At 38.5% G+C, this 18,448-nt stretch overlaps 1 protein-coding gene across 7 annotated transcripts in view; it reads left to right on the forward strand.

Moving 5' to 3' along the window:
- The first annotated feature begins 2,700 nt into the window (after window positions 1-2,700).
- The window catches only part of fubp3 (far upstream element (FUSE) binding protein 3), a 109,176-nt gene continuing 93,428 nt past the window's right edge, over window positions 2,701-18,448 (forward strand). For 5 of the 7 annotated variants that reach the window (XM_087998296.1, XM_087998299.1, XM_087998301.1 and 2 more), the window contains exon 1: window positions 2,701-2,825. In XM_087998296.1, coding sequence (XP_087854422.1) covers window positions 2,715-2,825 — 111 coding nt within the window. In that variant the 5' untranslated portion in view covers window positions 2,701-2,714. Of the gene's footprint in view, window positions 2,826-18,209; window positions 18,292-18,448 lie in introns of those variants that run through there. The other 2 variants (XM_087998300.1, XM_043720418.2) reach the window with 2 other exon arrangements.

Below are 18,448 nucleotides of genomic sequence, written 5' to 3' on the forward strand. Positions count from 1 at the left end.
TGTACAGGATATTGGTGAGGTCGCACTTGGAGTATTGTGTTCAGTTTTGGTCACCTTGTTATAGAAAATATGTTGTTAAACTGAAAAAAGTGCAGAATAAATTTAGTTCTTGGCCTCAATGGTCTGAGTTATAGAGAGAGGTTGGACAAGCTCAGACATTTCTCTTTAGAATGGAGGAGACTGAGGGGGGATCTTATAGAGATGTAAAAGATCTTGAGAGGCATGGATAGGGTGAATGCATTCAGTCTTTTTCCCAGAGTTGGGGAATCAAGGACAGAGGGCATCAGTTTAAGATTAGAGGAGAAAGATAAAAGGGAATCTGAGGGGCAATTTTTTTTACACAGAGGGTGGTACAGATATGGAATGAGCTGCAAGTGGAAGTGGTTGAGGTGGGTATGTTAACAACATTTAAAAGGCATTTGGACAAATACATGGATAAGAAAGGATTAGAAGGATATGGGCCAAATACAGGGAAATGGGGTTGGTGTGAATGGATATTTTGGTTAGCACAGACCAGTTTGGGCCATAGGGCCTGTCTCTGTGCTGTAGGACCCTATGATTCTAACTGTTTTAATATATTTTCATGCGCCTTGGTGTCAAATCTTGTTTAATATCCATCTTGGAGACATTTTACCACATTAATGGTGTTTTATAAATGACAGTTGTTAGTGTAGTTTTGCCATCAAATTGAATGTCCTATATCATGTTGGAGGATTTGACCTAAACAGAGAGATTGAATAGACTGGGGCTGTTTTCCCTGGAGCATCAGAGGCCGAGTGGTTCTTACAGATATTTATAAAATCATGAGGGGTATGGATATGATAAATAGACAAAGTCTATTCCCTGGGGTGGGGTATTCCCTAGAGAGCATAGGTTTAGGGTGAGAGGGGAAAGATATAAAAGAGACCTAAGAGGCAACTTTTTCATGCAGAGGGTGGTACGTGTATGGAATGAGCTGCCAGAGGAAGTGATAGAGGCTAGTACAATTGCAACATTTAAAAGGCATTTGGATGGGTATATGAAAAGGAAGGGTTTGGAGGAATATGGACTAGATTAGGTTGGATAATCTGTTTGGCATGGACAAGTTGGACTGAAGGGTCTGTTTCCATGCTGTACATCTTGATGACTCTATAACTCTATGTCCTCATGAGCTGGAATTTCCTCCAATTAAATATTGGTGGGATGATAACCTTTTCCTTCTGTTGCCAGCTAATTTTCTATTTTCCAGAAATGAATTACAAGCCTCTCTGGCCACAACATCAGGCCATATTGTCTATTACCATGCCATCCTGTTTGAGTCAGAGTTTCAGCTCATCTGAGTAGTGAATGCATGGAATGCGTTGCCAGCTGTGATGGTGGAAGCAGAGTCAGTGGGGACATTTAAGTGACTGCTGGACATGCAATGGATAGCAGTGAGTTGAGGGGTGCGTAGGTTAAGTTACTATATTTTACATTAGGATTAAATCTTGGCACAACATCATGAGCCAAAGGGCCTGTTCTATGCTGTACTTTTCTATGTTCTATGTTCTATGTTCTATCACTGCATATGTGCTAACTAACATGAAACCCCATTCATTAATTTCCCCTGTGCCTGTTGACCTGCTGTGACTTCTATTCACCAACAACTTAATGCCATTATACCTAGCCTTCTGTTCACACTCCTTTTAATTTCCTGAATTTCCTGCAGCTCTGCAACACTCTGAGACCACTGTGTTCCTCCAGTTCTGCCTCCTTTTGTGTTCTCTACCATTGGTGATAATGATTTCAACTTTCTATGATGTAACCCTTCTAACATCTTCCCTAAATACTTTGCCATTTTCTTATCTTTAAGCCACTCCACCAAAGCTAGCTCATGGATAAAATTTTTGTCACTCATTTTAATATTTTCATCACTATGTAATATGAAATTAAATATAGGCAAGCTGTGGAAACATGCAAACTAGGTTGACATATAAAAGAATATAGAGGTGGGCTAAGTACTGAGGGCTGCGTTGGTACGTAGGGCTCCACTCCAATAACCAAGGCAACACCTTTGGAAAGAGGGAAGAAAATTATGCTTATCTATTATTTTCCTAATTTTACCTTGAAAGATTGATGTGCCTTCATTTTTAGTAAGGCCATTGGTGGCAGTCTTATTGTTGAAATTAATCCTATTCAATGATATATTTGCTTGAATTTTTGAATTTTATCATTGATTATCACAGCACTGAAGAAGGCCATTCAGTCATTATGTCTACCATGTACTTTAATTCTGTATCTTCTGATTTTTGACCCTTTCCAAATGTAAACAGTTTTTATTTAGCTAATCTGTCAAATCTTTTCATGATTTTGAACACCTCTTTCAGATCCCAGTTATATAATAATGTGTAAGAAATATTCAATTGTTTTCTATTTTCATTCGTTGTCCATTATATGTTTGTGTTGTGTTGTTATTCACAATTTTTAAATTTTTCCTCGAGTATGTTTATTTTTTGTGGCAAAAGAAAGCTCAGTATGTAGATTAATGAAGATTATCATATTTATGATTATCAAGTTGAGGGAGGAAAGGACTCTCCGGAAATAGGTGAGGTGCGCATGGCTGACGGGAATGACATCATAACGAAAGTGCTCTATCTGAGGTAGCAGCGCGGAAACCTCGCGAGAGGTGAGCGCGGCCTTTGTAGTGACGCAGTTTCCGTTTCCCTTTCCCAGTATGCTCTCTCTCAGAGACGGGAATGGCGGAATATGGCAGCATTCTCACCCCGGCGGCGCTCGGCCTGAACGCCGGACATTCGCCCGGACCCAAAGTAGAAGCTTTCGCGGACGCGCTGCAGAGGGCGCGGCAGGTAAAAGAGAAACCCCCTCTCCTGCACGACCGCCCCGGGCTTTCCTCAGTTCCAGGCGGGGGTGGCTTCAGGAGAAACCTCTTGTGGCGGGCCGGAACCGCCTCCATTTGCAGCCCCCAGAACACTCCCCCCTTTTGGGAGGGGGCAAAGACACATGTGTCCAGGGCCCAACAGTCAGCTTCAGGTGCAGCAGATATCCTAATCCTCCAAATTCCAGTTGGGCATCAACTATTAGCTTCACTCTTGCTCATATTCCACTGGTTCAACTCCCTAAGGTTGCCACACTGTGAGGTCTAACCTTCCACATCAGGACATTAAATCCACTGCGCAGGACTGCCAGGATCCTGCTTCCAGATGTTTGAGTTTCAAACTTCAGATGGGTTTTTATTAACATACCCTGTACTACTGGCAATGTTACAGGTGTCCTCGGTTTTGATCTCCTTGAACTCAAATAAAGTACTTCATACCATGTATATATACCTCTACATCAAATCATATTTTTGCTGTGGTCGTACTTGAACTGGAAACATTATTTTCCATGCTGTTGAACTTGACCTTCTGTCCATGGCCCAGTCTGTCTCACTTTTGATTGTGCAAGTTTCTTAAAATTGCCTGAATTTCACTTGGAGTTACTAATTTCAAAGTATATGGTTTCCTAATATGTTGAAATCTTTTGTAAAGTAGAGGAAACAAAGTATAGCATATTATTACATTGAGTCTTATGGTGTAGGGAAGGAAAATGTTTTGAATCTTAATGTTGTGCAGTACATAATTCAACTGAGTTTTTTTGACACTGGTACAAGAGAAATTCAGGATCAGGTATACTGTGCAGTTTACATTGGGGATGCACAAGTTAATATTAAATTAGTGGAATCTCTCACTGTAAATGTTTAGTGCATTTGTCACTTAAAATTAGCATCTCTTAATGAGTAGACTTACATATATGACAAATCTTTGGTTTTGACATGATGTATGGGTAAGCTGTGTTTCTTATTATAAGATGAACTTGATTTTTCTGTAATAAGGAAATGTAAACCAGTAGCACCATTCCTTGATCTCCAGTAGCAGATATATTTCCAAATGTATGTCAGACAGTCTAGTTTTGTTATATTTTTCATTGTTTCATGGCAGAGGCCATCTACCTCATCTTTGTCCTGTCTCAAAAAAAACTACCTCATTAAATCTCTTCCAATCTTTTGTTCTACAATCATCCAAGTTATAGCATCTTAAGTATATGTTGAAGTATTTTTTAAAATGAGAGGGGGAAGTAGAGGAAGGAAGCCTTACCAGATAGAGCTCCAGGATCCCTAATCTTTCTGGATGATGAGGTTTGTCCTCTCTTCTCCCATAATCATATCCATTGCTTTCAAATCTGTACATCTTGTTGATTGACTATTCAGATAAGTTTAATAGGGTGTTTATTTTCTACTGTAACTCAACTCCTGTGTAATTTTCTGCACATCAACTCTTTATTAGCTTCTTCCATTAATAAGAAAGCTACCCCATCCTATCCAGACTTCTAGCTAAAATTCTCCATTCCGGCCACAGGATTACAGATGCTTTGGTTGAAAGATTTACCATAATAAGATTTCTCTGAATTGTTACAGGATAATGGCATTATTCATTTTTGAAAGGTCTATCTCAACTCTAAAAACAAACTTTGATACTGAAAGAAAGGCAGTGCCAACATAATTTGTGTAACAATAGAAGTAACACCAGGAATTTATCAAATAGAGATCATGATGGAAACCTAAGGGACTACCCAGCAGAATCCTGTTGTTCTCTTGGAGATGAGGGATGAGCTTGAAAGCTAATGCTTCAACAAAGTTATGATTTATTCTATTATTTAATTCAGTTACGATATAAGCATTGCTGGCTAAACCAGCATTTATTACTCAAATCTATTTGTCCTTTAGGAGATGGTGAGATGTCATCTTGAACTGCCACAGACAACGTAAATTAGGGTTGTCCACAGTTCTGTTAGAAGGAGAATCAATGTTTCGGCATAAGCCCTTCTTCTTCCTGGAGAAGGGCTTATGCCCGAAATGTTGATTCTCCTTCTCCTTTGATGCTGCCTGACCTGCTGCGCTTTTCCAGCAACACATTTTTAAGCACTGATCTCCAGCATCTGCAGCCCTCACTTTCTCACCTTTCTGTTAGGGAGAGAATTCCAGGAATTTGACTTTGCAACAATAAAGAAACAGCAATATAATTCCAAGTTATAATGCTGTGAGACTTGGAAGGAAACTTGCATGTGGTGGTGTTTCCGTCCATCTGCTGCCACTGTTCTTCTAGGTGTTCGAGATTGCAGGTTTGAAAGTGCTGTCAGTGGAGTCTAGGTAAGTTATTCTGTGCATTTTGTAAATGATACACACTGCTGCTAGTGTGCATTGGTAGTGACGAGAGTTATTGTTAAAGGTGGTGGGTGGGGTGGCAATCAAGCAGCTGCTTTGCCCTGGATGATGTCAGATGTCTTGTGTTGCAGCTGCACGCATCTAGGCAGGTATAGTAATGCATTTCACTCCTGACTTGTCTCTAGTTGGTGAGCAGGCTTTGGGAAGACCAGAGGTAACGTACTCATGGTAGAATTCCAAGTCTTTGATCTGATGTAGTTAGAATGTTTGAGTGCCTGGTCCAATTCAGTTTCTGGTCAGTAGTCACAATGCGATATTGGTTATGCAGCAACTCCAAATGAGAAAGCATTACATGCTATATACAAGATATATTTTTCAAACTAACTGATTGCAGTGTCCTGAAATTGAGTTGAATAAATTTAGTACTTGTACATTTGTGGGATGTGAGTATCACTGACTGGAGCAGTATTTATTTCCCATCCTTAGTTGCTCACTAAAAAGTTGTGGTTTTCATGAATAACAACAATGAGTTTGGAAATAAAACAGGAATTGTTGGATAAGCTCAGTAGATCTGGCATCATCTGTGGAGAGAAATCACTGTTACCATTTCATGTCGAGTGACCCTTTCATGGCCCCAATTCTGAGGAAGGGTGACTCAACCTGAAATGTTAACTTTGATTTCTGTCCACAGATACTACTAGACCACCTGAGCTTATCCAGCAATTTCTGTCTTGTTAAGCATTACTTCAACACACCAAATAGGTATTTGCAGTAACCATAAACTGTTATTTTTCAGCTCAAAAAGACGATGCTTTAAATGTGTCCAATGTGATCTGACCTTCCCTCACCGCGTGTGAATCACTGCCTTTTAATCACCTTTGTAATATCCATTTTTAGTTTTTTGTAATTTTGTGTATTCCTTGCATATACATTGTATCAGTAAAATCCGTACAAGTTCTCTTATGAGTCTTGAGGACTTGCATACAGCGATGATTAAAAGCAAAATATTGGGGATGCTGGCAATCTGAAAAACAACTTTGGAGAGATTTAGCAGGTCTGATAGCATCTGTGGAGAGTCAGGTGTGACTCTTCTTTCTCCACAGATACTGCCAGACCTGTTCAGTTTCTCCAGCAGTATCTGTATTTGGTACAATGATAACAATTGCTTTTGCATGCTTCGTGGTTCCTAATGCATTAACATTCCTCATTCATAGTTGGATGCTCTTGATCTGTGCTTGATTAGGGATTGATCCGGTTTGGCTTACTGGTGTGAAATGGAACAGCTTTGTGAATTAGAGCTGGACTTGGCAGAGACCTTGAAGAGTATAGTTTTATTTTTGCTTCATTAACCAAACCAGACATAAACAGGTTGTCTCAGTGCATGTTGGTCCAGCCACTACTGGTGTTTTATTGTGTTTTCAATGTTGTCACTAAGCTTAATCAGCAAATACAGGCAAACCTTTACAAAAGGGCAGTAGTGTATTATGCTGTTTCTTTATCCATGAGTTGAAATACTATGATTTGATTTCGGGCCTACACTTACGTAGTTTGCTGTAATATTGTGCATCTTAAAATGTTCGCCGCAGATCCAACCCTGACATGGTCTGTAGTCATAATGCTCCACTAACTACAGCACTATTTTCTGCGTACTTAGAACCACGTGATGTATCGATGTATTATTAGTTTTGTGCTTTGAATATCAGAATTATCTCTGGTTTGTAGATTCTGGAGTTATGTTTTTCCACTAGTCAAATTAGGGAAAATTGCATTTCCTTGTGGACACAATGTAGGAACTAGACGCAGGAGTAGGCAATGTGGTCTCATGAGCTGCCTCCACCACTTTTTTAGATCGCAGGTGATGTTTAACCGTACCTCCACTTTCTTATCTATACCCATATTTCTTGATTTCCTTAGAGGCAAAAGACCTGTCAGTCTTAAAAGTATCCAATGACTGAACACCTCGAGGTTTTGGTGGGGGGGGAAGAATTCTAAAGAATCCATCAGCTGAGCAAGTACTGAACATGTTATGAATTCAGAAACAAAATCAGCAATTGCTGGATAATCTCAGCAGGTGTAGCAGCTTCTGTGGAGAAAAAGCAGCATTAATGTACCTTCTTCAGAACCAAAACATTAATTCTGCCTCCCCTCCACAGATGCTGCCAGATGAGTTTTTCCAGCAATTAGATTTTTTGTTATTTCCAGCATCTGCAGTTTTTTTTATGAATTCAATGTCTAATTTAAGATTACATTATTTTGATGTAATCACTGTTTGACCTTGTGTACATCTGCTGTAACATAATTCTTTCTTTTAACTTGTTTTTGACAATTATGTTGACATGCTTTCTGTGTGTACTGTATAGTTTGATGCAAATGTTGTCCTACAATTATAATTTGATGTAATGGTCAAATATCAGTCAGTATTCTGTTTCCACGATGTTTCTATGCGCATCAGTGTGTATATGCTTTCTACCATTAAAAATCTTTACAGGCTTTGATATTGGATGCATTATCTTTTTCCATATCTTCTTTCTCTTCCTTTCCTGATGATACTGATACAACACCAGGCTCTGTTTCAGTGCTGAATATGCAATCATAGTTTATCCAAATTAGCAAAGTTTGTGTGTGGGCCTCAGCAGAGAGTGTTGACAGCTCATTCCATTGTTAGGTATGTAACTGCTGTGTCCAGGGTTCAGTACATGTTGCTGTCCACATGCTCAGATTTTCCACAGAGTAACTGTAGGAGCCTCTTTATTCAAAAACAAAATACTGCATTGGCTGGAAATCTGAAATAAGAATCAAGAAAGGCTGGAAAGACTCAACAAATCAGGCAACATTTGATCCGAAACGGTAGCTCTGTTTATATTAACAGGTGCTGTCTGAGAGTTTCTAGCCCCTTTCTATTCTTATTGCAGGGAACTTATTGTTTCTTCCTTTCTTTTCAGCACTAGGACACCACTAAAGTGCTAACTTAGCTAATCTAATATTAGCTAAATCTGGAACATTTCTAATGTAATTGAATCGGAGCAGTTTCCACAGATGTGAATTCGGATCATAAGATACTTTAACTTATGCCTGCATCATGTGTATTTCGCAGTAACAATTTGCTAAATCCATTGGGATGGTTGTTTGTATCTTTGCTGTTATGACGGTTGATTTTCCCCACCTTAGTCTTCACTAATGTAATAGTAAGGTATGGGATTTGAAGATAGAGTGCAATATACTCTCGAAGAGTTTTATTGTGTTCCAATGAGGAGGTCTTGACGTAAGGAGGTTTGCATAGTTCTCAGGCTCTACGGTGTTTTTTGATTTCTTCCTATGCCTTGAATTGTCTCCCTGACAAATGAAGATTTCAATGTTAAATGTATTTCCACAAGAGGGATTTATTTGATTTTTAAATATTTTGGTCATTTATTTGCAAGTACTTCAAATAAGTTATGCTGTTTCTCTAGAGGATTCCAACTCTGCATTATAACTGTGAAGGAAAAATAATTCTAATTTGCTTTCATCCACTCACAGGAGAAAAAAACCAACATTTGTTATCTGCTACTAATTGCCTTGAAAAAGGTGATGGTGAGCTGCCAGTCGTGTGGTCAAATGCTGCCTTGATATTAAGACCAGTCACTCGTGCCTCACCTCTGGAGTTCAGCTGTTTTGCCCCTGTTTGGACCAGACAGTAGTGAGGTCAGGACCCAACATTGAGTATTAGGCAGCAGATTATTCCTTGGAAGTGCCGTTTTATCTCACTGACATTCCCTTCCATCACTTTAGTGGTAACAGAAAGTGGACTACAGGGGTGATCTTTGTTCAGGTTGGATTTGTCCTGCTTTTGGTACATAGGACATGTGTAGGCAGTTTTCTATATTGTCATGTAGGTGCCAGTGTTGGAGTTGTACTGGAACAGCTTAACTTGGGGCACAGCTTGTTCTGGAGCACAAGTCTTTGGTACTATGGCTGAAATGCTATTAAGTCCTATACTCTTTACAGGAGTCAGTGAACTTTGCTGTTTCTTAATATCATGCAGTGTCAACCAAACTGGCTGAAGGTTGACATTTGTGATGCTGGGGGCTTTGTGAGGAGGCTGAGGATGTATCAATAATTTGGCACTTTTGACTGAAGATGGATACAAATACTTCAACCTTCCATTTTGTACTGATATGCTGTGTTCACCTAGCATTGAGGATGAGGATATTTGTGGATACTGCATCTTTTGCTGGTCGTTTAATTATCCACCATCATTCACTACTGGATATGGCTGGAACTCAGAGGTTAGGATAGTTCTGTCTTATAGCTTCACCAGGTTAATGCTTGCTTTTTGGTATGCTAGGTGGCATGTCCTTCTGCACCCTTCATTTATCCTGGTTTAATCTCCTTGATGGGACTGCTGGAGTGGCGGATGTACTAGATCAATGCGTTACAGATTGTGGTTGAATACAATTCTGCTCTGCTGATGGCAAAAGTACCTCATGAATGTCCAGTTTTTTTTTTACATGATCTGTTTGAAGTGTATCCCATTTAGCACAGTGATAATGCCACACTCTGCAGTGGTCACACCTACCAGTATTGTCATGGACAAATGCTTTTGTGACAGTAGTTTGAGGATGAGAAAGTAATTTTTTTCCAAATTGTTGGCTTCCTCACCACATGAATAGCTTCAATCTAGGAACTCCTGGGCCTCTGCCAGTTTGGTCTGTGATCGTGTTATTGAGCCATCTTAGTGATGGTCATTGAAGTCCCCCATCCAGATTATGTTCTTGCCTTTGCCACCTTGAATGGTACTCAGCGTAGACCTGTACTGATTCATGACTTGAGGAAGGACGTTGATTTTGGGTTAATGTTGAGGTCATCCAGGGCACCTCATTCCCCACTGCATATCACCCTGCAGCCCGCTTTGGTGGACTTATCTTCGCAATAAGACCAAACATTCCACATGAACGATGATGATGTCTGGGACATCATCTAAAATGTGTGACTCTTGAGATTGACCATGTCAGGCTGATGTTTGACTAGTTGGGGCCTGCTCTTCCAGTTTTTACCTATGCTGCCCAGGTGTTGTTAAGCAAGACTTTGCAGTTGACAGTTTGCTCTTGTTGATTCCAATGCCTAGTTTGATGCTACATGATCGATTTGATTCCATTGCACTTAGACTTTGTAACGGTTCGATACAACTGAGTGGCTTCCAGGATCATTTCAGAGTACAGAGTCAGCCACATTGCTGTGGGTCCAGAGTCACATGTAGAGCGGATCAGATCAGAATAATAGATTTCTTTCCCTAAGGAATGTTACAGAACCAAATTGGTTTTTATGTCAATTGACTACAGTTAATTGTAGTCATTAGGCTACGTAACTCCGGATTTCATTGAATTCATATTGCACCATCTGCCATTGTAGAATTCATGCCTATGTCCCCAGAAGATTAGATTTAGATACTGGATCATTAATCTAGTGACACTATCACTGCACCACCTCCCTGCCTTGAAATGAAACATTTGGTGATGTTCTGCCAGAGACATGACTCTGAAATTCAAGATCTTGTGCAGTCTCTTTACAGAATCTTAGATAATGAAGAGAATGATCCAGGCTAATCTAATCTGATATGTTTGTGGCACTAGTGATCATTGACCATCTGGCTGCATATTAATGATCACTGACTTGGTAGACATCTGATCGGGAATGAGGATTCTTTCTGATAAATATTTGCCAGTTCCCAGATGGACAGGCTGGCTGTAGGTGCTTTAGAATTGGAAATTTGACGAAGTGATGAGTGCTCTTGAGCTGTGTTTATAGCTGTACGAGCTAAACGTTGTGACCTCTGTGTTGGACAAAGAATCTATCTGAATTTTCCAATACTACGATTTGTTTAGGTGACTGTTTAATTTTACCTTTTAGATGCTGCACTGATTAAATGCTTTTAGATGAACTAAATATAAACTGGGAATTGACAAAATAATACAACCTCTTTTTGATCTGTGTAGTAGAAAAGTTATGGTGGTTTTCTAAACCCTTTTGAATGAGTAAAGTTCCCACTATTGTGTCCCATCAATGCACTGATCCTAATGCAACAGCAGGCATGAACATTTAAGTCAATTTCTATATGGAAACATTGCGTTTCAATGAGTTTGATGTCGTTGAGGCAGCCATTGTAAGAAGTGATCAGCTCAAACCTTTTACACAGAACAGCTTAAAACCAGATCTCCGAGGCAGAAATGAAGCATTGTCCTGAGAAATTGTCAAATCTCACTCGTACAAATGACAAAATAAAACTGTATTGTCTAAGTAGATTCAAAATCCAGCTCACTTGACAAGCTGAAGAGCTGCTGCTGTAGGACACATTCTGTAGTAAGGGATAATTAGCTCCAATATTCTCTTTGTACTTAACTGGATCAAGACAAATCTACCTCGTGATCTTCCTAGAATATTGCAAGCTGTAAATATACAAGTGACATCAGGGCCATAATCTCCTTTGGGAATCAAGTGATAACTACAAATGGTATATGCCTTTTATAATTCAATTTTAGTATCCTTTTGGTGGTTAAAGCTTTAAAATGTATATATTTGTATAGTACATATATTTTCTCAAATATTCTTACTAGAAAGGATCATATCCCAATCACAGCTCCTTTGCTGTGGATATCATTTTGCATTATCTGGCAGATTTTGACTATTACCTGGTAAATATCTGTTACTAACAAAACTAAAATAATTCAAAGTTTCTTCCCATCAGTTATGCAACACATATTATGACATTTTTTTCCTAATTGTTTTGTCTATTAATCTAATAAATAAAATAAACTTTAATCTCCTTAGTTTGGAGTAGGTTACAGCTGTAACTCATGTATCAATTGTGTTTAGCTATATGCAGGTAGAAGACATTAATTGAGGGTTTACTTTCAATGTAAAGAGGAACATTGATTATCCAACATTCGATTATCCAAACAAAATATTCCTCACCTCTGTTGTTTGGATAATTGAGGTTCTGCTTTAATGAAATTTTTATTGAAATTATGGTATGTTTAGTGTTTGGAAGTATTTTTAAAATGTTTCACTCTAAATAAGATCCCGTAACGATTGGTTTTAGTAGTACCTTTAACCAATTGGCTTGCTGAGAAAAAACAAGAAATCCCAAAGTTGCACAACTTACTTAGTTCACACTGATCCAGATGGATTTTAAATTACTGATTCAGGACTGAAGACTGTTGCCTCCTGGGCCAATAGCCTATGAATGCTCCTGTTGACTCTTCTGCAGAGTAGTTGCCTACATGGATGTTTTACTAGAGGTAGCAGTGAAACTTTGTCCTCTCCAGAAATCTTCACCTTCAATTGAAAGGAGGGGAGCAAATCATACACGCCAGCATACGAATTAGGAATACAAAGCAAAAGCTCTCCTTTTGGCTGCCAGTGTATTATGGCAAATCATAGAAAGCCATTAAATGGTTATAAAGCTGTAATCTGATCTGTTCTTGTTATGATTTTTAGCCCTAACGAGCTTCCTGTTGTTGATGATGTTTCCACTTAACATTTTTACTGTTTGCTAACTTTTAATTTCCATTTTTAGAACACAGGTTATTTTCAGTGATTTTTCTTCCTATGTTGTGGGATATTGATGCTGTGGAATCAATGTTTTCCTTTTTGCTTTCAACAGCATGAGCCCACTTCCTGGTCATATACTGAATGTACTGGAGTGCTCTAACACTCTCCCAGCTTCAAGTCAAGAAGACTGGCCTTTCCTCCATTCAAGTGACCTTGAAATTGAGGTGATGTGGAATCATTGGAGACATCTCTATGACTCTGTGGTCTTGGTCAAATTTTAACATTAGCGTTTAGATTAAGTTGCTTTAGAACAGTGAAATTAATACTGGTTCAATTATTTGCTATAAACATCAATGTGTAAATGGAATTGTTATTTTTTTTTGCAGAATTTGGTTATCGCCACCTTGCTTTTTCTCTCTCTCTTTCTCTCTCTCTCTTTCTCTTTCTCTCCCTCTCTCTCTCTCTCTCTCTCTCTCTCTCTCTCTCTCTCTCTCTCTCTCTCTCCCCTCACACACACTGAAACTGATAAGAATTTGTTTGCATTGTATACTGTTTAATCTCTGAAACTTTTAAGTTCAGATTCTTGTCAGCTTAACTGTGGTCAGGTATGACTGGAGTATTGAAGGTGACATGATTGCTTAATCCTTCACGCCATCCCTCAGTTGATGTTTAACAGTAATGTTTTACTCGGCAGTCTCTATTGAATTAAATTATTTTTTAAATACTTAAGTGGAGTTCGTCAAGATATCCATTATTACAATCTGAACTGCCAAGTTAAGTTTCTGGCTGAAGCCGTTTATGGCTTTCTTGTGTTGGTGGCCTCACATTGACTGTAGAAAAATATTAAGCTTGGTTTCTCTATTGAGTACCAGCGAAGAATTCCTTGACATTGTCATCAGAAATAACCCAAGACTGGGAATGACAGTTAGTTTAATGGCAGATGACTGGAAGCAACAATCCTAGGTTTTGCACTTTGAAGTGGCGAGGTTTCAAAACCATTTTTTTTATCCTTTCTGCATGTTACATTTTTGATCTTCAGGAATCTTAGTTTTCCTCTATCCAGATTTTATGTTTCATTTACTCTAATATTGAAAGGAATTAAACTATTGTACATGGTAATTACTTGAAATAGTTTCACATCCGTTGTGGTACAGAAGTGTCATATGTTTCTGTATCTTTATTAGCGTTGGTAATCCTGTTTTACTCAATATTTTAGTTTTTTCATAAACCACCACAGGTCAATCTGCCTTTGTGGAAATTTGTTTATTCAAACCTTTGTCATTTATATAAATGATTTGGATCTGAACATAGGAGATATGGTTAGTAAAATGGCAGATGGCACCTAAATTGGTGGTGTCATGGACAGTGAAGAAAGTACCTCAGAGTACAACAGGATCTTGAACAAATGGGCCAAGGGGTGGCAGATGGAGTTTAATTTAGATAAATGTGAGATGCTGAATTTTGGAAAGACAAATTAGGGCAGGACCCAAGCATTCAACGGTAAGGCCCTGGGGAGTGTTGCTGAACAAAGATACTCTGGAGTGCAGGTTCATAGTTCCTTGAAAGTGAAGTCGCAGGTAGGCAGGATAATGAAGAAGGCGTTTGGAATGCTTGCCTTTATTGGTCAGTGCATTGAGTATAAGCATTGGGAGGCCATGTCCTGTGTAGCCACAACATTAGTTGGGTCATGTTTTGGATACAGTGTTCAATTCTGGTCTCCCAGGTATAGGAAGGAAGTTGTGAAACTTGAAAGTGTTCAGAAAAGATTTACAAGGATGTTGCCATGATTGGAGGGTTTGAGCTACATGAAGAGTCTGAATAGACTGAGGCTGTTTTCTCTGAAGTGTTGGAGGCTGAGGGGTGTCCTTATAGAATAGGGATAAATAGACAGTCTTCTCCCCACAGTAGGGGAGTCCAAAACTAGAGGGCATAGATTTAAGGTGAGAGGAGAATGGTTCCTTTTAAATCTAAGGGGCAACCTTTTCATGTGGACGGTGGTGCATGCATGCAGTGGTGCAGACTGGTACAATTGCAACATTTAAAGGACATCTGGCTAGGTATGTGAATAAGAAGATTTCAGAGGGAAATGGGCCCATATGCTGGCAAATGGAACTAGATTAATTCAGGATGTCTAGTTGGCATGGATGAGTGGGACCGAAGGGTCTGTTTTGGTGCTGTACAACCCTGTGACTCTAATCTATGAAAATGGTTTGGTTTTTCTTTGGTTCAAACTGCAGAAGGGCAAAGATCAGGATTGGGAAGTGAAAATTAAGAAAATTGGGCGAGAAAATCTTTTAAATGGGCATGGAATATAGATTAAAGAGACAATGGGAGATTTTTCTGGAGAAAATGCAGAGAAATTAGGTGCTATTGATATTGTCAAACATATCTTTTGAGCTGGAAACATATTCTCTGTTCTTATGGATTTTCACCAATTTAACCATGGCCCATTGTGATGATTTTTTTTAATTTGGTGTCAGTGTTGCCTATTGTTTCTTGTATAGGTACAGACCAGGGATACTTGCTGTAGTCTTTCTGCCATTAAACAATGTAGTGACATTTTGAGAAACTCCAAACTGGCTTGGAGATTTATAATTTGAGGTTTCCTGATGGGTGCTTAATTAATTTACAAGTTCCACTCCTCTGCTAGATGATGCCTCTCTTATAATTGTTAGATGGCAATTTGCTAAAAGAGCATTTAGAATTTTCATACTGTTTTGAAAATTATACATAAATTTAAAGTTTGGGTTGTGTGGATATCTGATTGCCTCCTTCAGAGTGTCATTTTTGAATCTTGTGTTGCTTCTACTATTGTGAAGCTGTTTAATGGATTGCAACAAATACTTGCACTATTTATAAGGATACTTTTGGAATAACAGGATGGTGGCTGAAAATACAGCTGCTGCACCCTGTTGTTGTCTTGTTTTGCTTTGGCTGGCTGACTTTCCATGGTGCCATTTGTTTTTTCCACATTTGTGGCTTAGTTACTCTCGTCCATGTTCTCTTATACTTCATCCTTGATAAGATCCAGTTTTTTGAAAACTCTTGTCAGGATGCAGTCGCATATCAAGTGATGCTTGGCTATTCACATCGCTATCTAGTATTTATACTCATTTGATCCCAGTTGTCCAGCACTTGAAGTTGTTAGTTCCTGTTGGGCTGTAAGACCCTCCAGGCTTTGACCATTCCTGTTTTTAATTGCTGCGAGTTGTAATACAGTATTCCGTTACTGAATGCATCATACCACTGTCCATGCAAAAGGTAGCAAAAAAACTGGAAATTTTTCACAAACTGTTAATCTCGATCAGTCAAACTTTTTTTGAAACTGTGATTGATGGACAAGATTACAAAATCAAGGCAGGTGCACTCAGAGAAGTTGAAGTCTAGATCTGCGAGCGTTAAACTGAATGGCAGAACAAGTTTGAGGAGTTCACTGGCATGCTGCTGTTGCGATGTTCTATCGATGACAGTCATGCTGTTAAACCCCTCTATTTTGCTATAAAACTAATTTAAAAACCACCCTTTAAACCAAATTTTTAATCACCCTTACCTTATGTCTTCTGTTATCCTTGCTTCTTCAGAGTAACTTTAGAGGTCATTGTGTTAAAGGTGAAATAAGTGCAATTTGTTATTGACACAAGTTCTGTATTTTGTTTTGCCTTGCATATCTATTGGAAGATATTGTATCAAAGCTGTTATGTTTCTAATATTTACTGTTTTTAGATCCCTAGTATGCAATTTAGGAACTCCATATTTATGAGCTTCTGATCAAGGCTGTGATATAGCTTAAAAATGTGAAGTGAAAAGTTATTATGTTGAAATTATCTGAAAATGCTTTTTTGATAAGTAGAAGATATGAAGTTTACTATTTGCTACAATTTTTGTTTTTGCAGTTTGTCTCCGGTTGCTGCTTGCCATTACAAGGTTGGGGGGTTAGATCCTGCATATCAGGGTCAGATCATTTTTTGAGGTGAATCCCTGACCATTTTCATTGTCAGGAGTACAGATCCCATAACACTGTTTGAAACTTAGCATATTATGCTCATCAAACATTCCTTTCTCAACCAGTCTAGCCATTTAACTACTGACTGTTGAGGGACATGCAAAATGTTTACTGTGTTTACCTACACAAATCACAGTTGATTGGGTGGTGCATTTTCACATTTCAGTCTGCTGGAAAGTGTATTTGTTATGTAGTTTTCAGTACTTTGTAGAATAACAGCTATAGTTTACGTTTTGAGTACAGAGAGTTGGATGAAGACTGTAGGTATCTCCGTGCAAGTTTTAGGATATGAGGAAAGTTTCCAAAACATTCACATTGAAGTGCTTTATTGTTTTCTTGTGTAGATTGTGAATTACTTAATGCATTAGTTTTAATACCATTATTTTTCCTAAGTTCCTCTTTATATCTAGATCTAATGTTATACAAGATTTTCCGCATTGTACAAAATAGTGGGCTGAAATAGGAGAAAAAAATTGAGCAAAGTTTAAGTGGGACAGGGAAAAAGAGAGAGAAAGTAATGTTACAATGTGAGTGCACTGTGGCCTGGTTTTTATGTGATGTACCATGGTTTGAGGAACAGGCCTGTGTAGCTCAATTTATCACTGTGAACTTTGAATTTCATTCAGAGGAAGTAACCAGAGGTGGCTGAGTACTCACCTGTTTAAGGAGAGACGGCAGAGCTAAACCATTATACAGTCACCTCAGCAGCTGGCTTTAGATAACATGACAGCAGTAGAGAAGCAACTCTACACCTAATCCCCTCTCAGGTTTGTGTTGGAGAGTAGTAGTTGAAAATTTCTTGGATATGGACTTGAGACATTCCTTCTTGATTGGTACATCTTTAAAAATGAAGTTGTTTGTTTGGTGTTTCAGGCATACATGTAGGGATACAAAAGCAAATTAGAACATACGAGAATAACTTGAATTGCTTCAGTAGCATTAACTGTCCCTTTATAAAGCCTCATTGATTTCATACTTGCGTTGTTGCTCAGTAGCTCTGACCTGCCTAATGCAACTTCTTCTGAACTCTATAATCCAGTGCTAGATCAATTGTTACACTGACTAAGAATTGCACTTTGAAAATGCAAAATCTCTATTGAAATGTAGAGAATCAGTTGAATTATTTCACTTTGTCCCTAAGTCAATTAACTGTGTTTAAGCCCAAGGAGAGCAAGATGCTATTCAAATAACTAATCCATCCCCTCAACATTTTTATAGTAAACTCCTCATTTGGCTCTGTTGGTTTCTTTCCATCTGTCTCAACTATGAATCTATTGAAGTCAAAAAGAAACTTTAAACAACCTGTACAAATAGTTTGTTTACCTAACTTTGAGCATTGCCCAATTTGGAAAGTAGCGAACTTCTGATTGTATTTATATCTGTCATGTGCCTTGTAAGCTGATATCATAATAACGTAGTCCTATCACTCACTAGGACGTCACATTTCTGTTTATTGCTCCTACCAACCAGTAACGAGTGGAGCAGATAGCATGTTATGTTTGCTGGACAGAGTTGTTCAGAGACATCGTGAGATATGTTCCTGTTCATCTAACAGTTTGTGTTTTTAAGTTAGTTATTTGAGGTAGGTTAGAGTGCTACTACTTAGAATCTGATGATTATTCAGAGATTTATGAGTTCACTAACCAGAATATACATTGGACAGTATAGCCTGGTGTACAGCTGATTCTTATTGTGCATACTGTTTTACTATATTTTGGAAGATAATTTCTGTTTAAAAA

This window comes from Chiloscyllium plagiosum, unplaced genomic scaffold (assembly GCF_037043375.1).
Source record: "Chiloscyllium plagiosum isolate Xiang-an unplaced genomic scaffold, Cpla_swu_hap1 HiC_scaffold_21, whole genome shotgun sequence".
NCBI lineage: Eukaryota > Metazoa > Chordata > Chondrichthyes > Orectolobiformes > Hemiscylliidae > Chiloscyllium > Chiloscyllium plagiosum.